The sequence below is a fragment of the Candoia aspera genome, chromosome 3, assembly GCF_035149785.1.
Source record: "Candoia aspera isolate rCanAsp1 chromosome 3, rCanAsp1.hap2, whole genome shotgun sequence".
NCBI lineage: Eukaryota > Metazoa > Chordata > Lepidosauria > Squamata > Boidae > Candoia > Candoia aspera.
Genome location: NC_086155.1, coordinates 92,164,471 through 92,186,824, shown reverse-complemented (window position 1 = coordinate 92,186,824; position 22,354 = coordinate 92,164,471). Strand labels below are relative to the sequence as shown.

Here is a 22,354-nt window from a genome sequence, read left to right as displayed (position 1 = left end):
AACAACAAATACAAGAACAGGCAAATATAAAATACCATGACACAGATATATTGCATACGATGGTATAGAAAAGGGAGCTTCAATGGAGTGCATTTATAACACAGCCAGATAGAGCTATAATTATTGTACTCTAAAATACCTTTATAGAAGTTGAACTGCTCAGATTTAAGCCATCTGTGTAGAGCTTTCAAGGTCCAGATCTGGCTAACAGTTCTTAATTCATGCCTTAATGGGTCAGGTAATGCGTAGATTAACATTTACAAATGAATCAAATAATATACAATCTTTCAAGGTTTCCACTTGTAGCCTACCTATAAAAATAAGAACAGGCACAGATACTAACACATGCTTCCCTTCATGTAACTTATAATAAGCTGCTAAATGCATTAGGGTTTGTAAATATGTCCTCCTTGCCTGCAATCCATATTAATGGTTCTGAACAATGACTGTGATAGTATGTATTATGATGTCACTGACTTGCATAGCTTAGGAAAGGAATTAACCTTAAATTTTGAAGCCCAGCAAATGTACTGATTAGCAAGCTCTCTGATCCAAATAAACTAAAATACCTGCTTTTCTCTCTGTGTTTCTTTAATTATTGGTAATTGCTTTGCAGACCGTAAAGATTTCAGGATCAGAAGGAAAACTCTAAAACCGTTTCTTTAGTACTTCCAGTATATTTGAATGCTTCAACAATACATAAATAGCCTTTCACAACCTTTGGGAAGTCTGATAAAACACCAGCAGTTGTATTTCATTATTTGGTTTAAACTGGGCTAAAAATCAGAAGTGGGCACAATGGAAATATCAGTAATAGATGAATGAACAAATAAACAGCTAAACTGTATAATTAAAAAGTAATAAACAATAAAAATGTAAGAGATAATAAAGTAAGTCCTTGATGACTTTCCCAACAAAATGAAAAGATTTATGCTGGAGCTTTAAACTATAAATTTATGTAATTAGTTGAAACATTTGGGGATAATAATTTGATAAACAGAAAATCTTAAATAAAGCTATGAGGGAACTTGCCTCACTTGTAACAATGTGTAACATCAAGCTTCTCACAGGAATAGCTAACAGACAGGTTAAAATGGCAGACAATAAAGGAATTCTATCTAGGATTCACAACACGAGTGCCCTGTGATATTTAGTGTCTGTTGCTTCCTAAACAACATTTAATACTTGTTATTAAAAACAGTTTCAAGTGAAATGCGAGAATGTCAGCATTTTGCCAATCTCACAATATTCTCATTCAAGTCCTCAATGCAGGGTGGGTTTCTTTGGAAAGGGGAGGGGGAGATGAAAATGTTACCAGTGCCTGAGTTACATAGATCATGAATACTATAACGGGCAATCTCTGCCTCCACTCCGGCACAGTAGATTATCATCAATATGACTGTTGCTTATTTAACACAAAATCTAAACAATGGTTTTATCTTTTTAGTACAAGTTGTTTCTCATCGCCTTAAAGCTCTATGGAACATTGAGAAGACTTGGACTGACATGTCTTAAAAATCAAAACATCAGCAATGGATTGCTGAAGAATGGGGAGAACGTATTGAATGGTGTTGATTAACCAGGGTGACAGGTAAGATGTATAATCATAACGTTGCATGCACTAACATGCATTCTCACATGCATTTACTTTATATAGGGAATAAAGCATATAATTTACTGTTAAGCCACTGCATTAGCAATTTAAATATAGGGCAGTATAATAGCTTTGAAAATAACTCCCAGTCACCGTTACTTCAGATACGTTGAAGATTTACATGTTAAGTTCCAACATGGCTTTACTGTTGTGCTTTTACGAAGAATGAACATGTTTATACCATTTCTCTTTGAATTACAGATAGCATCACAAAGTCAATAGCAATTCTGTGCCTTCTCCAGAAAGAATTAGGTTTATAGCTTTCTAATGCATACATTAATATTAAAACGGGGCATCTTCTTAATAGAAAATTACAAGATTTTATGAACAAGTATACTGAGTGATTTAGATATAAAATGTTACTACTGAAAATGCTTTCCAAAACTGAAAGTTAAGTTTTGTGAAATTCACATTTTCAAATGGGGGAATTAATGCCATTTATTAATTTGGGCTAATTGTCTATTTTTGTTTTTTGCTTTTTTAAATTGATGAATTAAACAGAGGCCACACTATAGGAGAAGACAGGTAGAGCAATACATTTAGTTTTCCTCAAGTTGGTGCCCTCCAGATGGGCTGGGCCATGCTGGCAGGGGATTCTGGGATATCTAGTCACATGTAGAGGATGCCAACTGAGCACAGAGATTATTATGAGAAGAAAAAAGAGCTGCATTATTGCAGCAGCCTTCCCAAAACAAATCCAGAGGCTTTTTTAAATTCTGCAGCTCCAGCTATGAGAGAGGACAGGCAGTGGAGCTACATCATCCTTTCAATGTTTTTCATTTCTGCTTCTGTCTGCCTTCCACTTGTTAAGATTGGAGGGAGGGCCTACCAAATTGCTGCTTTGGTTAGGGCTACCTGAACTAGTCAGAAAAAATCCAAATGACCACCAGGTGATAGCAAAAAGCTAGAGTTTGCTCTATCTCATGGTTGCCACCTAGGGGTGCCCAAGGCTCTACTTAGTCCCAGGTTGGGGTGAGAATGGGCAGACAAGAAGGAAAATAAGAATGGTCACAATGGGCAAGACAGAAAGAAACCCAAAACTCAGCTGCTGCTGTACAATAATCAGCTGTATGTGTAAAATGGTACGAGCCATTCTGTGCAATGGCATGTAAGGACTGGGAACATGTAAAGTCGACTCTTCAGCAAGAACCTTAGGGGACACAGTTTGACTTTGGATCAACAGTGACGGCTTGCTATTGTGCTTGCTTGATGATGTCTGCAAAAAAAAAAATTCTTGGTAGTATTTCTGGGTGCAAATGTCAAATGATGGAAAATGTGTTGCAAAGTAACATAGTAAAAATGGTTCCATGTGGATGGAAAGTACTCAGCTTTAGTCCAATAGTAGAATCTTATTAGATTCTCCTCCTAGACAGTAGTCGATTCCTAAGTAAAGTCCACTGAATTCAGTGTGGTGCGTGTTGAGGGAGGTATGTGTAGGATTCTAGCCCAAACAGTAAAAGTGTAATGTTGGACTTAATGAAAGGGACCTATTTTTCTTTCAAATAAATCCCTTATTTCCCAAATCCAATCTTATTTCTTAGGGACAGCATATTCAAACTGTCTCCTTTCAACTGGTCTAACAGAGACCAGCTTTTTAAACCCACCCCCCATCACATACCTAAAGTTTCAGCAGAAACATTTTCAAAGAGTAAAAGAAAAAAGTTCATTTTGCGATACTAAACTGGATTATCTGCCAAACTTACTACAGTGCAGCATCTCATTAACAGAACACCCTGCTGAATCATTGCCTGCTGGCAGATTTCTTTTAATGAGAATGGAGTATGTATTTTTGCTCTCAGCCTGCTCTTCAGACCAAAATCTATGTATCATTTTGTATATATGATAATGGGACACCAACCAGAGTTCTGTATTCATTAGCCTCACTGGGGGTAGGAGGAGGAAATTGCTAGTTTGTGCTTATACCTGGAACTGTTAGCATCTGATGCACAAAAAAAAGCAGTCTGTTTTTATATTCATGCAGCCCAATCTTAAGTATTTTTATGGAGCAATAAGACACTGAGCTCATAGGGCTTAAATCCCAGGTAAAATGGTAATAAGTTTGCAACCTTATTTTTTCTTTCACATTGGCAACAATATTCTTCTAGGTATTGAAATAATCCTGGGAGAGGATAGTAAAGAGCTCCAGGTTGCAACCCACTTATTTCTAAGCAGTCCTGTATAAGATTATCTTGACAGTAACTTTCACACTAATTACTTCCTCAGCTTCAATGTTTCCAATTGTTCAAACACAGGACATATTTTCTGCATATGATTTTTCTTGAATGCACCCACTTAACATACTATATTTTGGGCTACTTTTACCAGAAATGCAAATTAAACATGCCACTGTTCCCACTGCATGTTTTTCTTCAATATGAGCTATGGGAAAGCACAGGTATTTTTCAGGTCAAAAGCTCAGTTCAAAAGAAGGTAAAAAGAGTAAAGAAGCTCATAGGAACAAAGTAAAATATACTTCAGAATCCATGGTTAGCAGATAACTCCATGGAGAATGGGATTCTTGAGATTAACACAGGGCTGACCAAAATAGCGCTCCCAAAATCTATACCGAACATTTGACTATGTTGTTTCTAGTAGCTTCTGGACAGCAACTTTTTTTTAAAGCTGGAAACCCATCAAGAAATGCTGATGCTTGTAGTGGTGCTCAGATACCATATTTACTTGAAAAGAGGATAATTGTTTTTCTCTCTCACCAATAATTTCCTCTGAAATGTGTGTGTGTGTATGTGTGTGTGTGAGAGAGAGAGAGAGAGAGAGAGAAGAACATTTTATATTTTCAAAATAGAAGCAGACATGCTTTAAAGAAAGCAGATTCTATTGAAAGGAAGAAGCTACTTCTGCTTTACTGGAATGAAGGAGCTAGAAAAACATGCTTGGAGTCCATCCATAGAGATCATCCTTGATCCCTGGACTTCACATACAGTTTTTAGCGTCCTCATTCTTAGTGAAGCAGAAACAGTGGCAACAGCTTCTCACTCTTTCCTGTTTCAATGCAAGCAGTCACCCTCTCTTTCCCTTCCAGTCCTTTTTTCCACTCCCCTTATCTCCATCTCAGTTTCTTCCCCTGCTTCCATCTCCTCTTCCTCCCTTTCTCTTTGCTGTTTCTGCAGGGGAAGAAGGAGAAGATTCCTGTGTTTCTGCCTGAGAAAGGTTTGTGTATGGATAGGCAGATGGGAACTTAATTCATTTTAGAAGGATGCCTCCTTTTACAGTCAAGTAACTGTAATCAGTAGTTATTAACTCAATTAATATTAATTTATGTTCTGGCCCTGGCCGTTTTGGAGCATGGAATCAAACTGATGGGTGTGCATGCAAAATCTCCACATTGGCTGCAGTTGGAATTGTCAGCCTTTGGTGGACAAGTGGGAATCTGTTCACTGAGTCCAATTTTTGTCTTTTTTTACTTCCAGTTTTGGTTGGGGGAGGGGGAAGAAATAATCAAATTTGGGATTCTATTTCTCTAAGGCAAATATTGTAACATTCTTTTGCATGATTTATAGTCCATTTTTTGCTCTTATCAACTCCTACCCCATCAAAACATTAAACAGTAGTTTTTGAGGAGCTGAAGACCAAGGGAGGCCATAAAGAGAACTGACAGTCTGGCTCATTCCACTTTTATTTGTGTACCATTCTGCCTGCCCCAGCCCTTATTAAACAGTACAATGAAATTTTTAAAACTGGCATTAAATACCGTATTAAGAGAACATTTGCCTTGCTGAATCACAATAAGCATGGCCATACGAAAAGAAAAAAAATCAAACATTTCTCAGGGAAATAAAATCAAAGTCCCCTTTAACTCTCTCCTGTGCCTCTTTAAAATTCTCCTACTGAACTCTATCATAATAATTCAACTTACTCATAATACTTTTATTTAATATTCTTGTAGATTGGTTTATTTGCCAGTTGTAATTCTGGATTCATATACCATTACATTTTTTTTCACCCTGTCCTAAGCTGAGTGAACTAACGAGTCCAAGCAAAGCTTATAGGTAAAGAATATTTTCAGTGGGCAGAGAAAAATTTCCAAGAAGGCTACTCACCTGTCATTCCACACTGGTGCTGGGCCTGCTTGCATGTGCTCAAATGAGTAATGAATAATTCATTTCCATTAATGACATAAGTTTTCCTTACAGTTGATCTGCAGTCAAACACAGCTTAAAACGGCAATTGCTATCAAGCAGTATGTTTTATTTCATGGGTTGAAGAGAAGTCTCCACCACTTTGTAAGCTCATTTTACATTTTTATTCTGAGCTGCTGCTGATTGCCATATCCTGTATTAAAATATTTATTATCAAGCCATCAAGTATTAACCGCCCAGAGTCCCTCTTTTGGGGGAGATGGGGGGTAACAAAATTTGAATAAACAAACAAACAAACAAACAAACAAATCTATTTAAATATTACAAAGACTCAAAGAAACAAATATGCTTGTTTAATTTTTTATGCGGTTCCTAATACACTTATGCTACAAATTGCCAGTTATTCCCAGATATCATTGGTAACATTGATAAACCAAACTGCCTTTGTCTATTTCTAATGATCTGTTAACCATATTTGGGATTCTCCAAACTATTCTTTTAATGGAGAAAAACTGTCAATACATATAGCGGTTATCTAACTATGCAATTTTGTTGTACTTTTGTGAACATCCCTGTGCTGAATTAAATACTGTGTAGGTCTATCAATAGTCTAAAACAGTGGTATCCAATCTCCAGACAGTTCCTATAAACTTGTTCCCAGCATAGCTATTGTGGAACTTACAGTTCTGGAAAGCATTAATGCAGAACTACCTTGGAAAAAATAGCAGTAGAAAATTATTAGTGCAATCATGGCTATCAATAATGCTATTTATTTGTTCTATATATAAAAATAAATATTTATGTGGATATTATGGAATGGGACTGCATTTCTGGGTCCACCTTCATCCTCTGTGGCAGACCCCTAAAACTGACACAAAATATTGGCATAGAAATGTTCAGGAAAGAAGGGTATGTTTAAGTGAAGATTACAGATATTTTCCACACATTTGAATTTTCCATGGGATAGGGGGTTTCAAACATTCAGAAGCTTATGTTATGCATGAATGCAAGGTTACATATATATTCTGTAGACTGCAGAAGCAGTTGTATGCCTGATCAGAGGGGCAGTAGTACAATTGTGTAGGTTGGTCATTATCCTTTCAAACAGATAACACATTTTGTTAACAGCTCTTTACAGTGGTTTAATGTATGAATTGAGTAAGCTTCTGATCTGTGACTGTACATGATTTCATGACCCATTGTAGGTACAAGCAGTACTTGAAGAAAGGAAAGTGTCCCTCTGTTGCAAAGACAATGCAAGGATGGTCTCTTATCACAATTGTTGGATAACACTGCTCATCTCTGAGGCTGTTCCCCAAAACCCTGAAGGGAGGTGGGAAGATGAGGCACAAACAGAAAACTGAAAAGCTAAATCTTGTACTTCATTCTGATGCTACTTTATTTTTTGTATCAGATCAGCAGTCAAAATAAATAACTTCAATAAGTTATTAAAGGCAAAAATGGTAATTCAATATCAAGCCTGGCTGGTCCATATTTCTTGACAATCGTAATAGCTGATGCCCCAAATCCTTATTTCCTTCAACATCTGAAGGAAGATTTGGGTACTTTGTATTCAACTTGGGCTATTGATCAATCCCATCTCAAAACACAGAGATGTCTGATTCAAACCCCAACATTTTTGTTATTGGGATACAGCATCAATGTCACCATTCTGTATGAAAACAGTGTACATGCCATACTAAAGATTTTAAAATAAACAAAATTTAGCCTGATAAGTCCTATTCTGATGGTGTATTTCAAGGTCTCAGGCAAGAAAGTATCTTTCTCACTTCAACAGAGATTGCCCTAATGAGAATTGAAGAATGATTTGTCCTACAGCATAGTATGGTGTGGTTTAAATATCATCTAAAGTGGACAAGTGAAGGACAGATATAAGCTTATGTTTATTCCTATTCTGTGCTAGTTAAACACTATGGAAAAATCGCTGGTCTCCCAAGAAAAAAGGTAATGTCCAATCAGATCCACTGTCTGAGACCTGGCATTTAATTCTTGGATATATCTAAAAAATTCACTCTGCTTTTATTGAAATGATGTCATCTTGTTATTGTATTTCAGTATGGTGTAACCCATTATCTCACTCATGGCATAATATCATGATCGAACGGAGTATAGTAAAGCTGACAGATGACGTTGTAGAAAACTGATGTCTGTAATTCACTTAAGTTCTATAGCACGGCTTCACTGGCTCAGACATGCATGCCTCCTAGGCCAGAGTCAACTTATTGAACCAGCCCATGGGGCCAATTTTGTACTCAGACAGGCATTAAGCCAGTGTATAATAATTTCCATTAAGTCTGTCTTCACTCGAAAATGTAATACCACTTGACCAATTCTCAAGTGCAACTTTGAGGCACAATCATAGTTCTGTAGATGACACATATTCCAGACCATCTTAGACAACATCGTGGGTAGTTATGCTCCCATTGATTTAGCTTGCAATGAGCTACATAAAAATGCAATTTTCTAACATCATAAAAATCACTTTATTAATTTGATTCTTAGCCAAATATATTAAGGTTGCGATTATTTACAAAGAGATCAACTGGAAAATAACTTCTATCAAAAAACCCCACAATATTGTTTTAAGAAGTATGATTAGAACTATGCAGAGAGCTAGGTACTTTAATGAATCACCATGTTTGTAAAGTTCTATATTCTCTGCACTTCCTTTTCAACTTGTACATAAAAGATTGTAACAGTGTATGGTTAACATCTTCATGTTTACTTGTACTGTACACCATTTCATCCTTTCTCAAATAATTTTAATTGGATTCTGACACTAATTAATTCCTTTGAAAGAAAGCACAATGAGAAAAGGATGTGCAAAAAGAAAAGTGTATGTACACCAACGAACAACAGCCCGCCAGCATGGAGACTGAAATGGCATAGGCCAAGTGGCAAATACTGTACATTGCATATATTGAAAAAAATATAGTTTTCTGAAGTCAGCACATGCTTAAGAGAACTGAACTAGTAACTATCAGGGATGAACTTCAACCAAATAGTATGTTCACTGAATACTTATCTATATATTCATCATGCTTGGGATAAGCAACATTATACAAAATACAGAAAAAGATAAGAAGTAGCAAGCAAAAAAAAATGATAGGAAGGAGATAAAAGGAAAGGACATCTAATGTACACCATTCTATTTACCATACCTCACCATATAATTCTATCGTTACAGACCATCCTTGCTTCCACCATTTCCATACAGATAGTCCTTGTTTAGCAACCAAAATTGGGACTGGCAACTCAGTCATTAAGTGAAGCAGTCGCTAAGTGTGCTTATGATCTTACTTCAACTTTCCTTTGCTTTCCAGACCCATGAAAGTCATAAATGTGAGGAAGGGTAGCAAAGTTACTTTTTCATCACCTTTGTAATTGCAAACTATTGCTAAACGAGGACTACCATACATCAATTAGTACATTGCCTTTTGTTCTTTAAGCTTCTTCCTTTTGAGGATCTCCACCCAACCATGACTTTCTCAGAGAAGTTTTGTACTTCTTTTGACCCATTTATTCTTTCTTCATATATTGACAGCTAATGGAGCACTAGCTATGAAGATCAGGACTAGAAGAATCTTTCAACTGGAAGGTAATGAGAGATATATGCCTCATCTGCAGACAAAAAGGGAAGTTATCCTGAAGATGTCTACAACACTTCCCCTCACTATCACAGACGGCTCCTTCACCTGTTCCAGGTTGGAAATCAAGGGTCCGATATACCAAGGGCACGAAAGTAATAGGCTGTGCCATGGAGAGCATCTGATGAAACAAGCTTTGGGAAGACACCTAACTTCCTGAGATGTTGGGAATGCTTGGAGTACTGATTTAGAATTGAATAACACTTGATATAACCTGGAAGAAAAAAAAAGTCTGAGTGAACCTCTGCCTATCTGGAATGAGCCTTCTTGGATGTCAAAGTGGTCTCTTATATAGATACAGATTCCAGTGGAGTTGGAAGGTCTTCAGTGATTTCTGAACTTGGTGACCTTGAGGCCAGGTCATGTGATCTTGCGAAAGCAAAGCTTACTTATCCAGAAATAGAGATTGGTCCTATTTCACACCTGCACAAGTTTTTTTTTTAATAATTAAACATTTATTTAAAATTGCATCTTGGGGGAATGTGTTTCAGGAGCCCAAGTATTCCTGATTTTAGAGCTCTCTTCTGAGTGTCCGACTTCCTCACATCAGTGGTTAGTGGTCATGCTTTCCAGATTTTGATACGGTTTTTAGACAAGGGAGCTCTTACATCGCTCGTATAATTGGATGGAATGTAAGGAATTCTTAATTTCTTCATGTAATATATAATGAAATTGTTGAGGTTTTCCTACTAACAGATTAAGACTGCTATATGTGCCTAATCATTTTGGCCGGGTTAAAAGGTTGTATTAGATTGTCTCCTCTCACGTGCTTCATGCAAAATAGCCTGGGGGGAGGAAACCTGCCCGGACTTGTTCTTACTTTTTTTTTTCTCTCTGCCAGCAATGTAGGCAAGCAAGGCTTGCTCCAAAGGGAGCTAAGTCCTTTAAGTATGTTTTTTGTTTTGCTTTCTGTAAATAAATTATTTTTATAGAAATGCTTGGTGTGTGACTTTTTTGACCTCTCCTGGGCTAAAGGCTTTCCCAGCATCTGCCAACAGAAATATCATTTCTGCTTAAAAAAAATTAATACAGAGTATGCCCAGTTGTGGTATATTTCAGTGCTACCAACTGAAATCCTTGAAAAATATTATGTTAGTAGTTCCTAATTAATCTGAAATCTTCAACAAATTCCCTCCAGATGAAGCTTTCAAGGAGATGAAGTCAGATGACACTCACTGTCAATCTACAAGTGACAAACATTCTCTGGTTCTTAATTTGCCTTGAAATGTCACTTCGGAGAAATAATTAATCGTCTGTCTGAAGTCTTATTGTAAGTGTAACAAGGAATATACTGTGGTTTGTAATCTTAACATCAAAATACTAAGAAAAATCTGGATCTCTATAAGGAAAGAAAAGTTGCTGTTTAGTGAGGAGGTGTCAGAAGGGGGGAAATACTACTTTAGTATCAGTACAGCTCAGGATCACTTAAGCCTATCTGTGTCAGGGACTAAGGATGGGATGAAGGCAAAATTGCTGGGATATGGCAGAAAGCAAAAACGGACAAGGTAAGTTTGTGCAAGTGGGAAAAATATTAGTGAATTGAATTGAAATTTGGCAGTAGATACACTGTACAACTTACGAAGGAAGCAAACGAAACAGAAACCAGTATGTTTTGTTTCATTTCTGTGAAGTTTCAACATCCTGCTGTGCACGCACAGAGGACTCCTGCATTGCCCTGGGTCACTGAAGGTATTGTTTTGTGCTGTCACAGAAGGCCTCCCCTTTGCAATAGCAGATTTCTGTTTCCTAATTTTGCAAACACCATGGCATCTCTTTGTTCCCTAGCCGGAGGGTTTTGTATACACAGAAATTGGTTGAGAAGCCTAGGAAAGCCATTGGGGCCCACAGCTAAGATCCCCTGTAGTAATGGAAGTGCACTGGACATGAGCTTAGAGTATCTAGGCTGCTTCTAAATAATGCCAATACGTGAACTACGTCAGTTGCTGAAACCATTCCTGTGCACCTTGCTGAGCAGCTTCTTGGGAAAATCACCCACAATTGGCTCTATCCAACCAAGATCCTTCGGCAGGAGACAGAACCAATTCCTTTAAAATACCTGAATGTAAAATTTTCAGTGAACTGACAATTTTGCTAAAGAGGCAGGGTGTGAAACCATGTGCCCTTCTGTCCAGTTGACTTATAGATTTATTGTCTACACTTACTGATCCTTTACTGTAATATGTTGATGGCAAAACATTTTCTTGACATAAGTCCTTTACCTACAGTAAATAAAGCAAGAAGCAGGTGAAGTTTGCTACTAAACGCTATCACTATTTAGATATTACATATTGTTTTCTAAATCACTGCTTTAGTTTTAAAAATGTTATATTGTGGTGCAAAGGATCATTACCTTGTCGTGGTGCTGGAGCTTGAGCACCTCAATGATGCCATGAGCTAAACCGTGAAGGGCCACCCAAGACGGGAAGGTCATGACAGAGAGGTCAGACTAAATGTGATCCCTGGGGAAGGTAATGGCAACCCACCCCAGTATTCTTGCCGTGAAAACTAAATGGATCAGTACAACCAGAGATATGTCGGTATACCATCGGAAGATGAGACCCCCAGGTCGGAAGATGGTCAAAATGCTACTGGGGAGGAACAGAGGATGAGCTCAACTAGCCCCAGACGTGATGACGCAGCTAGCTCAAAGCCAAAAGGACGGTGCTGGTGGTGAACGGCGAATCCGATGTTCTAAGGATCAACACACCATTGGAACCTGGAATGTAAGATCTATGAGCCAGGGCAAATTGGATGTGGTTATTGGTGAGATGTCAAGATTAAAGATAGACATTCTGGGCGTCAGTGAACTGAAATGGACTGGAATGGGCCACTTCACATCAAATGACCACCAGATCTACTACTGTGGACAAGAGGACCACAGAAGAAATGGAGTAGCCTTCATAATTAATAGTCAAGTGGCTAAAGCAATGCTTGGATACAACCCAAAAAATGACAGAATGATCTCAATTTGAATTCAGGGCAAGCCATCTAACATCACAGTGATCCAAATATACACCCCAACCACAAATGCTGAAGAAGCTGAAGTAGAGCAGTTCTATGAGGATCTGCAGCACCTACTGGACAACACGCCTAAAAGAGATGTTATTTTCATCACGGGAGACTGGAATGCTAAGGTGGGCAGTCAAATGACACCTCGAATTACAGGTAAGTATGGCCTGGGAGAACAAAATGAAGCAGGACATAGGCTGATAGAATTTTGCCAAGACAATTCACTCTGCATAACAAACACTCTCTTCCAACAACCTAAGAGACAGCTTTATACATGGACTTCACCAGATGGACAACACCGAAATCAGATTGATTACATCCTTTGCAGCCAAAGGTGGCGGACATCTGTACAGTCAGTAAAAACAAGGCCTGGAGCTGACTGTAGTTCAGATCACGAACTTCTTCTTGCACAATTTAGGATCAGACTAAAGAGATTAGGGATCAGCTAGATATGAGCTCACTAATATTCCTAAGGAATATGCAGTGGAGGTGAAGAATCGATTTAAGGGACTGGTAGATAGGGTCCCGGAAGAACTCTGGACAGAAGTTGGCAGCATTGTTCAGGAGGCGGCAACAAAATACATCCCAAAGAAAGAGAAAACCAAGAAGGCAAAATGGCTGTCTGCTGAGACACTAGAAGTAGCCCAAGAAAGAAGGAAAGCAAAAGGCAACAGTGATAGGGGGAGATATGCCCAATTAAATGCAAAATTCCAGAGGTTAGCCAGAAGAGATAAGGAATTATTTTTAAACAAGCAATGCGCGGAAGTGGAAGAAGACAATAGAATAGGAAGGACAAGAGACCTCTTCCAGAAAATTAGAAACATTGGAGGTAAATTCCAGGCAAAAATGGGTATGATCAAAAACAAAGATGGCAAGGACCTAACAGAAGAAGAAGAGATCAAGAAAAGGTGGCAAGAATATACAGAAGACCTGTAGAGGAAGGATAACAATATCGGGGATAGCTTTGACGGTGTGGTCAGTGAGCTAGAGCCAGACATCCTGAAGAGTGAGGTTGAGTGGGCCTTAAGAAGCATTGCTAATAACAAGGCAGCAGGAGACGACGGCATCCCAGCTGAACTGTTCAAAATCTTGCAAGATGATGCTGTCAAGGTAATGCATGCTATATGCCAGCAAATTTGGAAAACACAAGAATGGTCATCAGATTGGAAAAAATCAACTTATATCCCCATACCAAAAAAGGGAAACACTAAAGAATGTTCAAACTATCGAACAGTGGCACTCATTTCACATGCCAGTAAGGTAATGCTCAAGATCCTGCAAGGTAGACTTCAGCAGTTCATGGAGCGAGAATTGCCAGATGTACAAGCTGGGTTTAGAAAAGGCAGACGAACTAGAGACCAAATTGCCAATATCCGCTGGATAATGGAAAAAGCCAGGGAGTTTCAGAAAAACATCTATTTCTGTTTTATTGACTATTCTAAAGCCTTTGACTGTGTGGACCATAACAAATTGTGGCAAGTTCTTAGTGGTATGGGGATACCAAGTCATCTTGTATGCCTCCTGAAGAATCTGTATAACGACCAAGTAGCAACAGTAAGAACAGACCACGGAACAACGGACTGGTTTAAGATTGGGAAAGGAGTACGGCAGGGCTGTATACTCTCACCCTACCTATTCAACTTGTATGCAGAACACATCATGCGACAAGCTGGGCTTGAGGAATCCAAGGCTGGAGTTAAAATCTCTGGAAGAAGCATTAACAATGTCAGATATGCAGATGATACCACTTTGATGGCTGAAAGTGAAGAGGAACTGAGGAGCCTTATGATGAAGGTAAAAGAAGAAAGTGCAAAAGCTGGTTTGCAGCTAAACCTCAAAAAAACCAAGATTATGGCAACCAGCTTGATTGATAACTGGCAAATAGAGGGAGAAAATGTAGAAGCGGTGAAAGACTTTGTATTCCTAGGTGCAAAGATCACTGCAGATGTTGACTGCAGTCAGGAAATCAGAAGACGCTTAATCCTTGGGAGAAGAGCAATGACAAATCTCGATAAAATAGTTAAGAGCAGAGACATCACACTGACAACAAAGGCCCGCATAGTTAAAGCAATGGTGTTCCCTGTAGTAACATATGGCTGCGAGAGCTGGACCATAAGGAAGGCTGAGCGAAGGAAGATCGATGCTTTTGAACTGTGGTGTTGGAGGAAAATTCTGAGAGTGCCTTGGACTGCAAGAAGATCCAACCAGTCCATCCTCCAGGAAATAAAGCCAGACTGCTCACTTGAGGGAATGATATTAAAGGCAAAACTGAAATACTTTGGCCACATAATGAGAAGACAGGACACCCTGGAGAAGATGCTGATGCTAGGAGAGTGGAAGGCAAATGGAAGAGGGGCCGACCAAGGGCAAGATGGATGGATGATATTCTAGAGGTGACGGACTCGTCCCTGGGGGAGCTGGGGGTGTTGACGACCGACAGGAAGCTCTGGCGTGGGCTGGTCCATGAAGTCACGAAGAGTCGGAAGCGACTAAACGAATAAACAACAACAACAATGTGTTGTAAGCTGCCTGGGAGAACTTGGATTTGAAGTGTGGGACATACATTCTTTAAAATAAAAATGAATAAAGCTGAGGCCTTTTATTTCAATCATTTTATATCTTTTTTTTCCCAGCTACCTCCTACCCCTAACAGCAGCACTAAGCGAGGCTGGATAATGGTTTAGATGTGGCCACCACTGGTATCAGGATCAAGGGTCTGCTTTGCATGTTCACTGGCAAGCAATCTTGAGGGAATCTTTATTGCACATTAAAGAAATGTTATAGCAGCTGCTGCTGCTGTTCTAGTAATTTTCTGCCATGCAGTAATAAATTTCCCTGAGAAATAAGTAAAGCTGAACATGAAAAAGAGTTTATTATCCAGGCAAATCCAGGACTGAATAATATGGTATTGGGAAATAGGACTATAGCTTGCAGGTGCTATGTTGTTCGATGCTTACTAATCTATGTGAATTAGAAGGTCTCTGCTTAGTAATAAATCTGTGATATTTCCATTTTGTTAAGAGTGGGAGTACTCAGTACACCTGCAGATACCCAAATATCATGTCTAGTTTTTTTGATGCTTGCCAGGTTCTCTGTCCCACCTTTTATAATATATTTTAGATTCAAATAATTCATTTTAGATTTTACTACTACTAGTAATGAGACAAATTATGCTGTAACATAAAGATCCAAGCTTCTCTTATCACCATGATTTCCAAGAATGCCTATGCCTCACATGCGTCCCCAAATGCATTCTTAGACAAAAATGATGGATAGTTGCAACCCATTGATTTGTGCCCACTTGGCCAGAAAAAAGACAAAAGATAAGATGGAGTACTAAGGATCCTCCTACTTCATCACAGAAGCGTTTTATAAGTGCAATCACAGCATTCTCTCAAATATGCCTGCTGATTCCAAAGAACTGGAGATTACCAATTTATGGAAGGAAAAAAACAAACAAATGAACCCACCATCTCATAATTTCAGTCCTTCCATGTCTGTCCCTCAGTGAACATCTTGCAGTTTCTTCCAGAACCACAGGACTTCCACCAGTGTATATCAGTTACTTAGACAGAGTGAATGCTGCTTAATTTTAATAGTAGGCACTGACCAATTAAAAATGTAAATGCAATTTTGTTCAAGTTAAAAAGTTCAAACTCAGCAGTAAATAGCTTTGTACCTTACAATAAATCATTTGTAACACTGATGGGTCCAAGGTATAATACATGCTTCCATGTGTATAAAAATACATATCAAGCCTCAACATGCTAGAATGAGTAGCTATTGGAGTAGACAGAATGTGAACTACATAGGGTGAAGCTTTAGATGTATCCATATCAATTCAGAAAATGTACCTTTTTCCTAAGAATTCATTGATCTACATTCCTACACCACAAGCAAATCATAAAAAAGTTTTCACGAATAATTGTGCATTAATCTATTATTGTTATTTTAGAAAGTGTCTGTGGAACTCTTTTTACCTAAAATCACCTACTGAATTATGGTAGAGATAAGTTTTCAATTTGTTATTTCCTGCTGTAAATCACACATTCCTAAGTGACACCAACTCTTATCTTCTTACTGACTCCAACCATTATGTATACTTTGCATTCAAGACAGATGAAATTTGCAGGCATCCTCTTTTGGAGGATGACTTGCTGTTCAGTCCTACATTTGGCATTGCAACCACCTTCAGTCACTGTGTAGATTTGGGATATATCCAAACAGATGAGAATGAAGAGGAGTTGAACATATCCTGGAAGATGAGGTGATATGATAACCACAAAATAAAACTAATGAGTAACCAATAATCATGAAGAAAGAGCACAGGCAAAACACAAATGGAAATATATTTGCATAAAACATGCACATCAGATAACGAGCACATCAAATTACACCTTGTTTCTGATAACTCACTATGATTAGCCAACCTTAGAACTGTCTTAACAAAATGTTTATTTGTAATTGTGCCAAAACAACTTCCACTGTAAACCTGTGGAACTGATGTATTCTATCTGGATACAGGTCATTTTACCTACCTGAAACTCCATTCTTGTTTCTGTTTCTCAAATAGCCTGCTGGTGTTTTTTCTGACTGCCTTATAATGCAAAAACGTTGGCATCATCACATGAGTGGTAGTCCAGAATTGGTGCAGTGCATTTTTTTTTTATTTCTCACACACTTAACCATAGTTATGACTTGGGAATGGCTCTTTGGCTCACATATTCCTTTCCATCCTTTCTCTTCTTCTTTGCACTAAAATTTCTCTTTTTTCTTCCCTGAATTTCCCAGGATCAGCTTTATGTAGGCATAATTAAGTTAGCCCTAGAGCAGTTTTACAAAACGGCTTCAGATACTGCTTTCAAACTCTAGTCATGCTTTGCACTGAATCTGATGCAGACTTAATAACTATGGTTGGGAGGTTGGACACGACTGCATCAACATGTCTCAGTAGGCACCAAATATGCATAGCAAACTCCTACTTCTTGAACCAGTAGCTCTATATTATCTGGAGCAATTTAAACACTGTTAGGTTCACATGGGCAGAAAAAAAGCAGATAGTAAACAGAACTACACCCAAAGTGAGGCTTAATAGAGAGAAATAGATTAATTCATGGCTTCAGATTTCCAGTATCTAGGAAAAGGTAAATGCAAAGACATAAATGCACATGCATATTAGTGTATTATTTTTATGTTTCTGGTATGCATTTGGAACCAGGGCACAAGAAGTATAGCTCATCATAGTTCCATTGACTATAGCTGGCAAGACACCAATACGTGCTATTTTCACTTCAACAGTGCTCCAAGCATTAGCAGAAAGAAGGAAAAGGGCGCTACACAGCATATTGAAACAAATGGATTGCATAGCCAATTGATTGCCTTTGTTGGAATGCTCTCGTTAGACTTCAGGTTCAGGCAGGATATATTTTGAAAGCTTGCTCTTTTTAAATTAGTCTGGTCTTAGGGGCTGCGCATGCTGGCACAGGGAAGCACAGGCAGCAAGGGGTGGGGGCAGAAGTAGGGCATTTACTTACATTGACAACCCTGGTTGTGCCAGTTATATCCCCGCAGACACTTATCACACTTAGGCCCTGTTGTTCCCTGCTTACACTCACAAATTCCTTTTTCATTACAGCGATCATGGACTGAGCCCAAACGGTTACAATTACATTCTGCAGAAACAAGACAACAAACATAAACTCAGTGCCAGGGGTACATGGTTAGAAGTAATGCATCACTGAAATGGGTAACAAGGTTCAATTTACAAATTTAATGCAGGGTTGAGGCATTTATGGTCTTTTAGCTGATCCTGGGCTTCATCAGCTCCAACCAGTATAGCTGATGCTCAATTATAGCCAATGTTGGAATATAATGATGGGCATTATAGTTCAACAACTGCTGTAGGGCCATGGATCTCCATCAGCTATAGAAGAAGACAATTTAAAGATGGTAGAAAGAAAAAACATGCACGAAAGCCTGCTTGTCAATCAGTTTGTGATATTAACCTTCAACTAAAGGATACAGGTCTGTAAATGAGCCACATTATGAATTTAAGGTGGATCCCACCAATCACAGCACCATAAAATCATAGCCCTTCCTTCCTTCCTACAAAAGTGAAGGGAGTAAGAAAGAAAGAGGGACAGCAAAGACCTGAAGTTAGAGTCCCTGTTGCAATTTGGAATTAAATATGAATTCCTGTCTGTAAATGCTGGTAACTTACTTAATGATTGATTTTCATGATGGAGTAAGAAGATGGTGTAGAAATAAAACAAAGAATGAAGTCACTGATGTCTTCAAAGGCAATTGACTATGATACACCCTCCAGTCTGATCTTCATGTTCTTAAGATTTGTTTTAATGAACATTAGGTACGCTTAGCATTTCAAGAAACATCAATAGACCATCAAGTAAATGACATTTTAAATTATTAAAATAGAGAAAGTAAGGTTTCCTCCTCCATACATACTGTAGTGCTGAATAGTTTCTGCTGGCAACAGAAGGACACTTTAAGCATTTCACAATAGTCTTTCTTTATAGTCACAAGGATTAGCTTAATTTACTGTATTCACAGCATTTAAAAATAATAGGCATTAGATTTTGGGTATTATTATTATTGCAATATTAACCTTCTCTACCTTGAGAATCTGAGATAGGGTGTTCAAGAAGCTTGGTTAGCAGAATTTTATCTTTTCTGTTACTGTGTTAAGTATCAGGGCATTGAGGTGGACAATGGTTGACCTTATACATATTTTAAAAATAACAATTCACCAATTAAATACTGCATCGGTCACAACACTTTTTAATTTAGCTCTAAGAAATATATACTCATATTTGGTTCACTTTTACCTCTAAATCCCTGAACAATCCCACTGGGGGCAGCATAATAACATAGGATTGCTGCTAGGTCAATCAAGTGGCTGGTTAAGCATTGTGTTCCCACTAGCTACCCAATGCCTAGAGAAGGAACCCCCAAAATGGGCTCTGGAGATAGTAAATAGCTATCAAGATAGTAACCATTTATGGTTTTCTCTTCCATTCACACTGCAGGCCATTACTACAGCTTTTGTAAATAGATTCTATTGTTTAATTATGCACTGTATAAAGTTCTTTTTTGTCTATCGCACTATTTACCTAGGCTGGATGACCTCAGTTCTAGTATTCTGAGAAAGGCGGGAAAGCTTGTCCTATTTACATTTTGTGTGAAAGAATAATTTTACTATATCACACTTATATATTCATCTTTTCTCTAAACTAAAATGTCCAGGCATTGTAACTTTTCCTTGATAATTCTGGTTGCTTTCTTCCTACAGATTTCCAGTTCTATAGTAAGTTATCTATAGGGACTAGAACTATACACAGTAGTCCATGTTGGCTACCCCATGGATATCTTTAAGACATTATCAAATTAGCAATAATGTCAGATCTGACCCTTTCAAAACCACCATTTTAGGAGGCTGCTGGTCATTCCCATGGATGCAACAGAACTCTGCCCAAACATTTTTTTTCCTGTTTCATAATTGAGGAATCAGATTTGATTTAAGGCTGTAAATAGCCAGTCCCTACTGTCAATAGCTGTACAACATTGATCAAATTGTTGCATTGTTTTAATGCAATTTGAAGCAACAGAAGTACTGCTATTGCATCTTCCCTGTCTCCTATTTCATTTAATTCTTGTTATTGGTTTTTCTGGAATTTTTTTTCCTTGAAGAATTTGATTTTGATTGCAAATACCCCTATGTGGATAGAATTTATATTTCAGGCTAACAATAACTTTGCCTACTGCTATTAAATACTAAGATCCCAAAGTATTTCTTCTTAATCCATGCTGGGTGAGGAACTCCATTTTTTTTAATCATTCCATTTATGTTTGTTTACTGGAATTTGATTACGTATCAGCAAGAGAAAAAGAAAAGAAAAAGTAGAAAGCTAAAAGGTGATCGTTCTACACTGCAAATAGAAAAGGGGAACACATTCTGAGTGGCAAATATTACATGTCGTGCAATTTTTCAGTCTCTATGAATAATTATGAATGACACTTCCAAGAGAGGGAGAATTACATATTCTTTGTATACTGGACTGATATTATTACAGTATGTGATTTAAGATTCAGTCTATACGTTCAGGATAACAATGTCATAGTCTCATTTAGACACCTGTCACTTTAGACTATAATTATGGGGTAGTTGTTTTTATATATCCTGAAATATATAAGCCCAAAATTAAATCAGGAAGCAAAGGCTTTTGCTTAGGTCTTTTCCAGCTGAAGCAATGCTGAACCACATGATTATGCTAAAAATGCTGATTGGCCCTCAGGCAATAATTTAAACCAAGTGTAATGTTAGGTTGCTCTATGCTCAAAATATTGTTTGTGATACTAAACTCAAATTACTCTTTCAACCAAGGCTGACTGTAATGCTTATTTTCCAAGTAAAACAATTTCTTCTAGGAACCAGTTTAGTCAGCTCTTAGGAAGTTTGCAAGTACAACCTGTTACATACTGATGCTTCTTTCATGACTGTGGACATGCACCATGAGCATCAGGTTCATAGCTCTGCTTTGGTAGTAGAAACTGACCATGGGAACTGGATCTAAAGGTATAGTCCAATGCCATCTGCTTGGAAATCTGAACAAAATGAATGTATGCAAATACATCTAACATAGTAAAGGATGATCATCATAAAATAAAATATTTTAAAAATCTATTTTTAAAATATTCCACTATTTACATGACCATATACATTTTTGTATTTTCATGCACCCCAAATAGTTCCTCAGCTTTTAATGAAATTGCTTGTTTGGATGCCTGCAGCCACATGCACTATGTGATGCTTTCATGTAATTTTGGTCACATATACTGCAAATTACATGATGGCTGTTGTCATTGGAACTTACCAAACGAATGTTATAAATACTGGATTACAGATTATAATCTAAATATTGCTATATCCTAAAGTCTCCTAAGTGTCAAAACATAGCTTTATTAAGATTTTGAGGTATTTTTGGAAACTGTAGTTCTAAAAAAATGCAACCAGTGGAATTGCAGAGAAAACGTTATTTTTCCTCCTGGACATTTCCTTTTTTTTCTTTTTTTGTTTGCTAAGCTACAACTACAATGTTGTTTATTGTCTCGGATAGTGTTTGCTTTAGGAAGGACATGTGCTGATTGGGGCAAAGTCAGTATTCTCTTCTCATAAGTGAATTTAATCAAGTTCAACAGGATTTATTCTCTATTAAGCATCATGGGATTTCAGGCTAGTACATCACAAATCTTTGGTATGTGCCCAGAAATGCTGAAGCTTAAAAGGAATTATTAATATCATGATTGTTAATTCTGTTTTTTAATATCATAGCTGTTGGCGCAAAGCAAGGATGCAAAAAACTAGATGCTATTATTCTTGGGTTCCTAAAGCAGCTTCTATTCCTGGTGTAAGCAGATCCATAGAGAAGGCAGAAACTACTTTATGATTTCCAGATGGGATTCAGCCCTTGTGCAAAGGAGGTGGATGGGAAAGGGGAAGAAATCTGAACCTATAATCAGAAATTGAATGGTTTGGATTAGATCTAAGTCAAATTCAGGTTCCGGAACAATTACAACTTATGTTACCTTAAATCCATTCATTCAATCTGTCAACTGCAAGGATACCTACTGTGGATCTTATTTTCAATCCTTATTTTTATTTTTCCAAGATGTTTCCTTAAATATCTGACTCCTTAATTGCTCACTCTTGGCTTTGCTGTAGCAGTGGAATAATATCCAGTAGTGGTTCGATGTCCTGTCCCAGTTAAATGGATTACTGTGTTTGTGGAGCTTCCTCACACTCAACATTGCAGTGCTCGGGTTCAATTAACTCTTCTCTCCTATTGCCAAATGAAGATGCATTTTTTTCTAGTAAGATATCAGAAAGCTAATATGTCTCATCTTTACTA

The 22,354-nt window shown here is 37.8% G+C and overlaps 1 protein-coding gene across 4 annotated transcripts in view; it reads right to left on the bottom strand.

Annotated features, from left to right (window-relative positions):
* NTNG1 (netrin G1) overlaps nt 1-22,354 on the bottom strand; it is a 234,523-nt gene that overhangs the window by 13,853 nt on the left and 198,316 nt on the right. For 2 of the 4 annotated variants that reach the window (XM_063298352.1, XM_063298351.1), the window contains one exon: nt 17,963-18,100. The exons of the other annotated variants lie outside the window; for them this stretch is intronic. In XM_063298352.1, the coding sequence (XP_063154422.1) occupies nt 17,963-18,100 (138 nt within the window). The remainder of the gene's footprint in view (nt 1-17,962; nt 18,101-22,354) is intronic. 4 annotated transcript variants of the gene reach the window in all.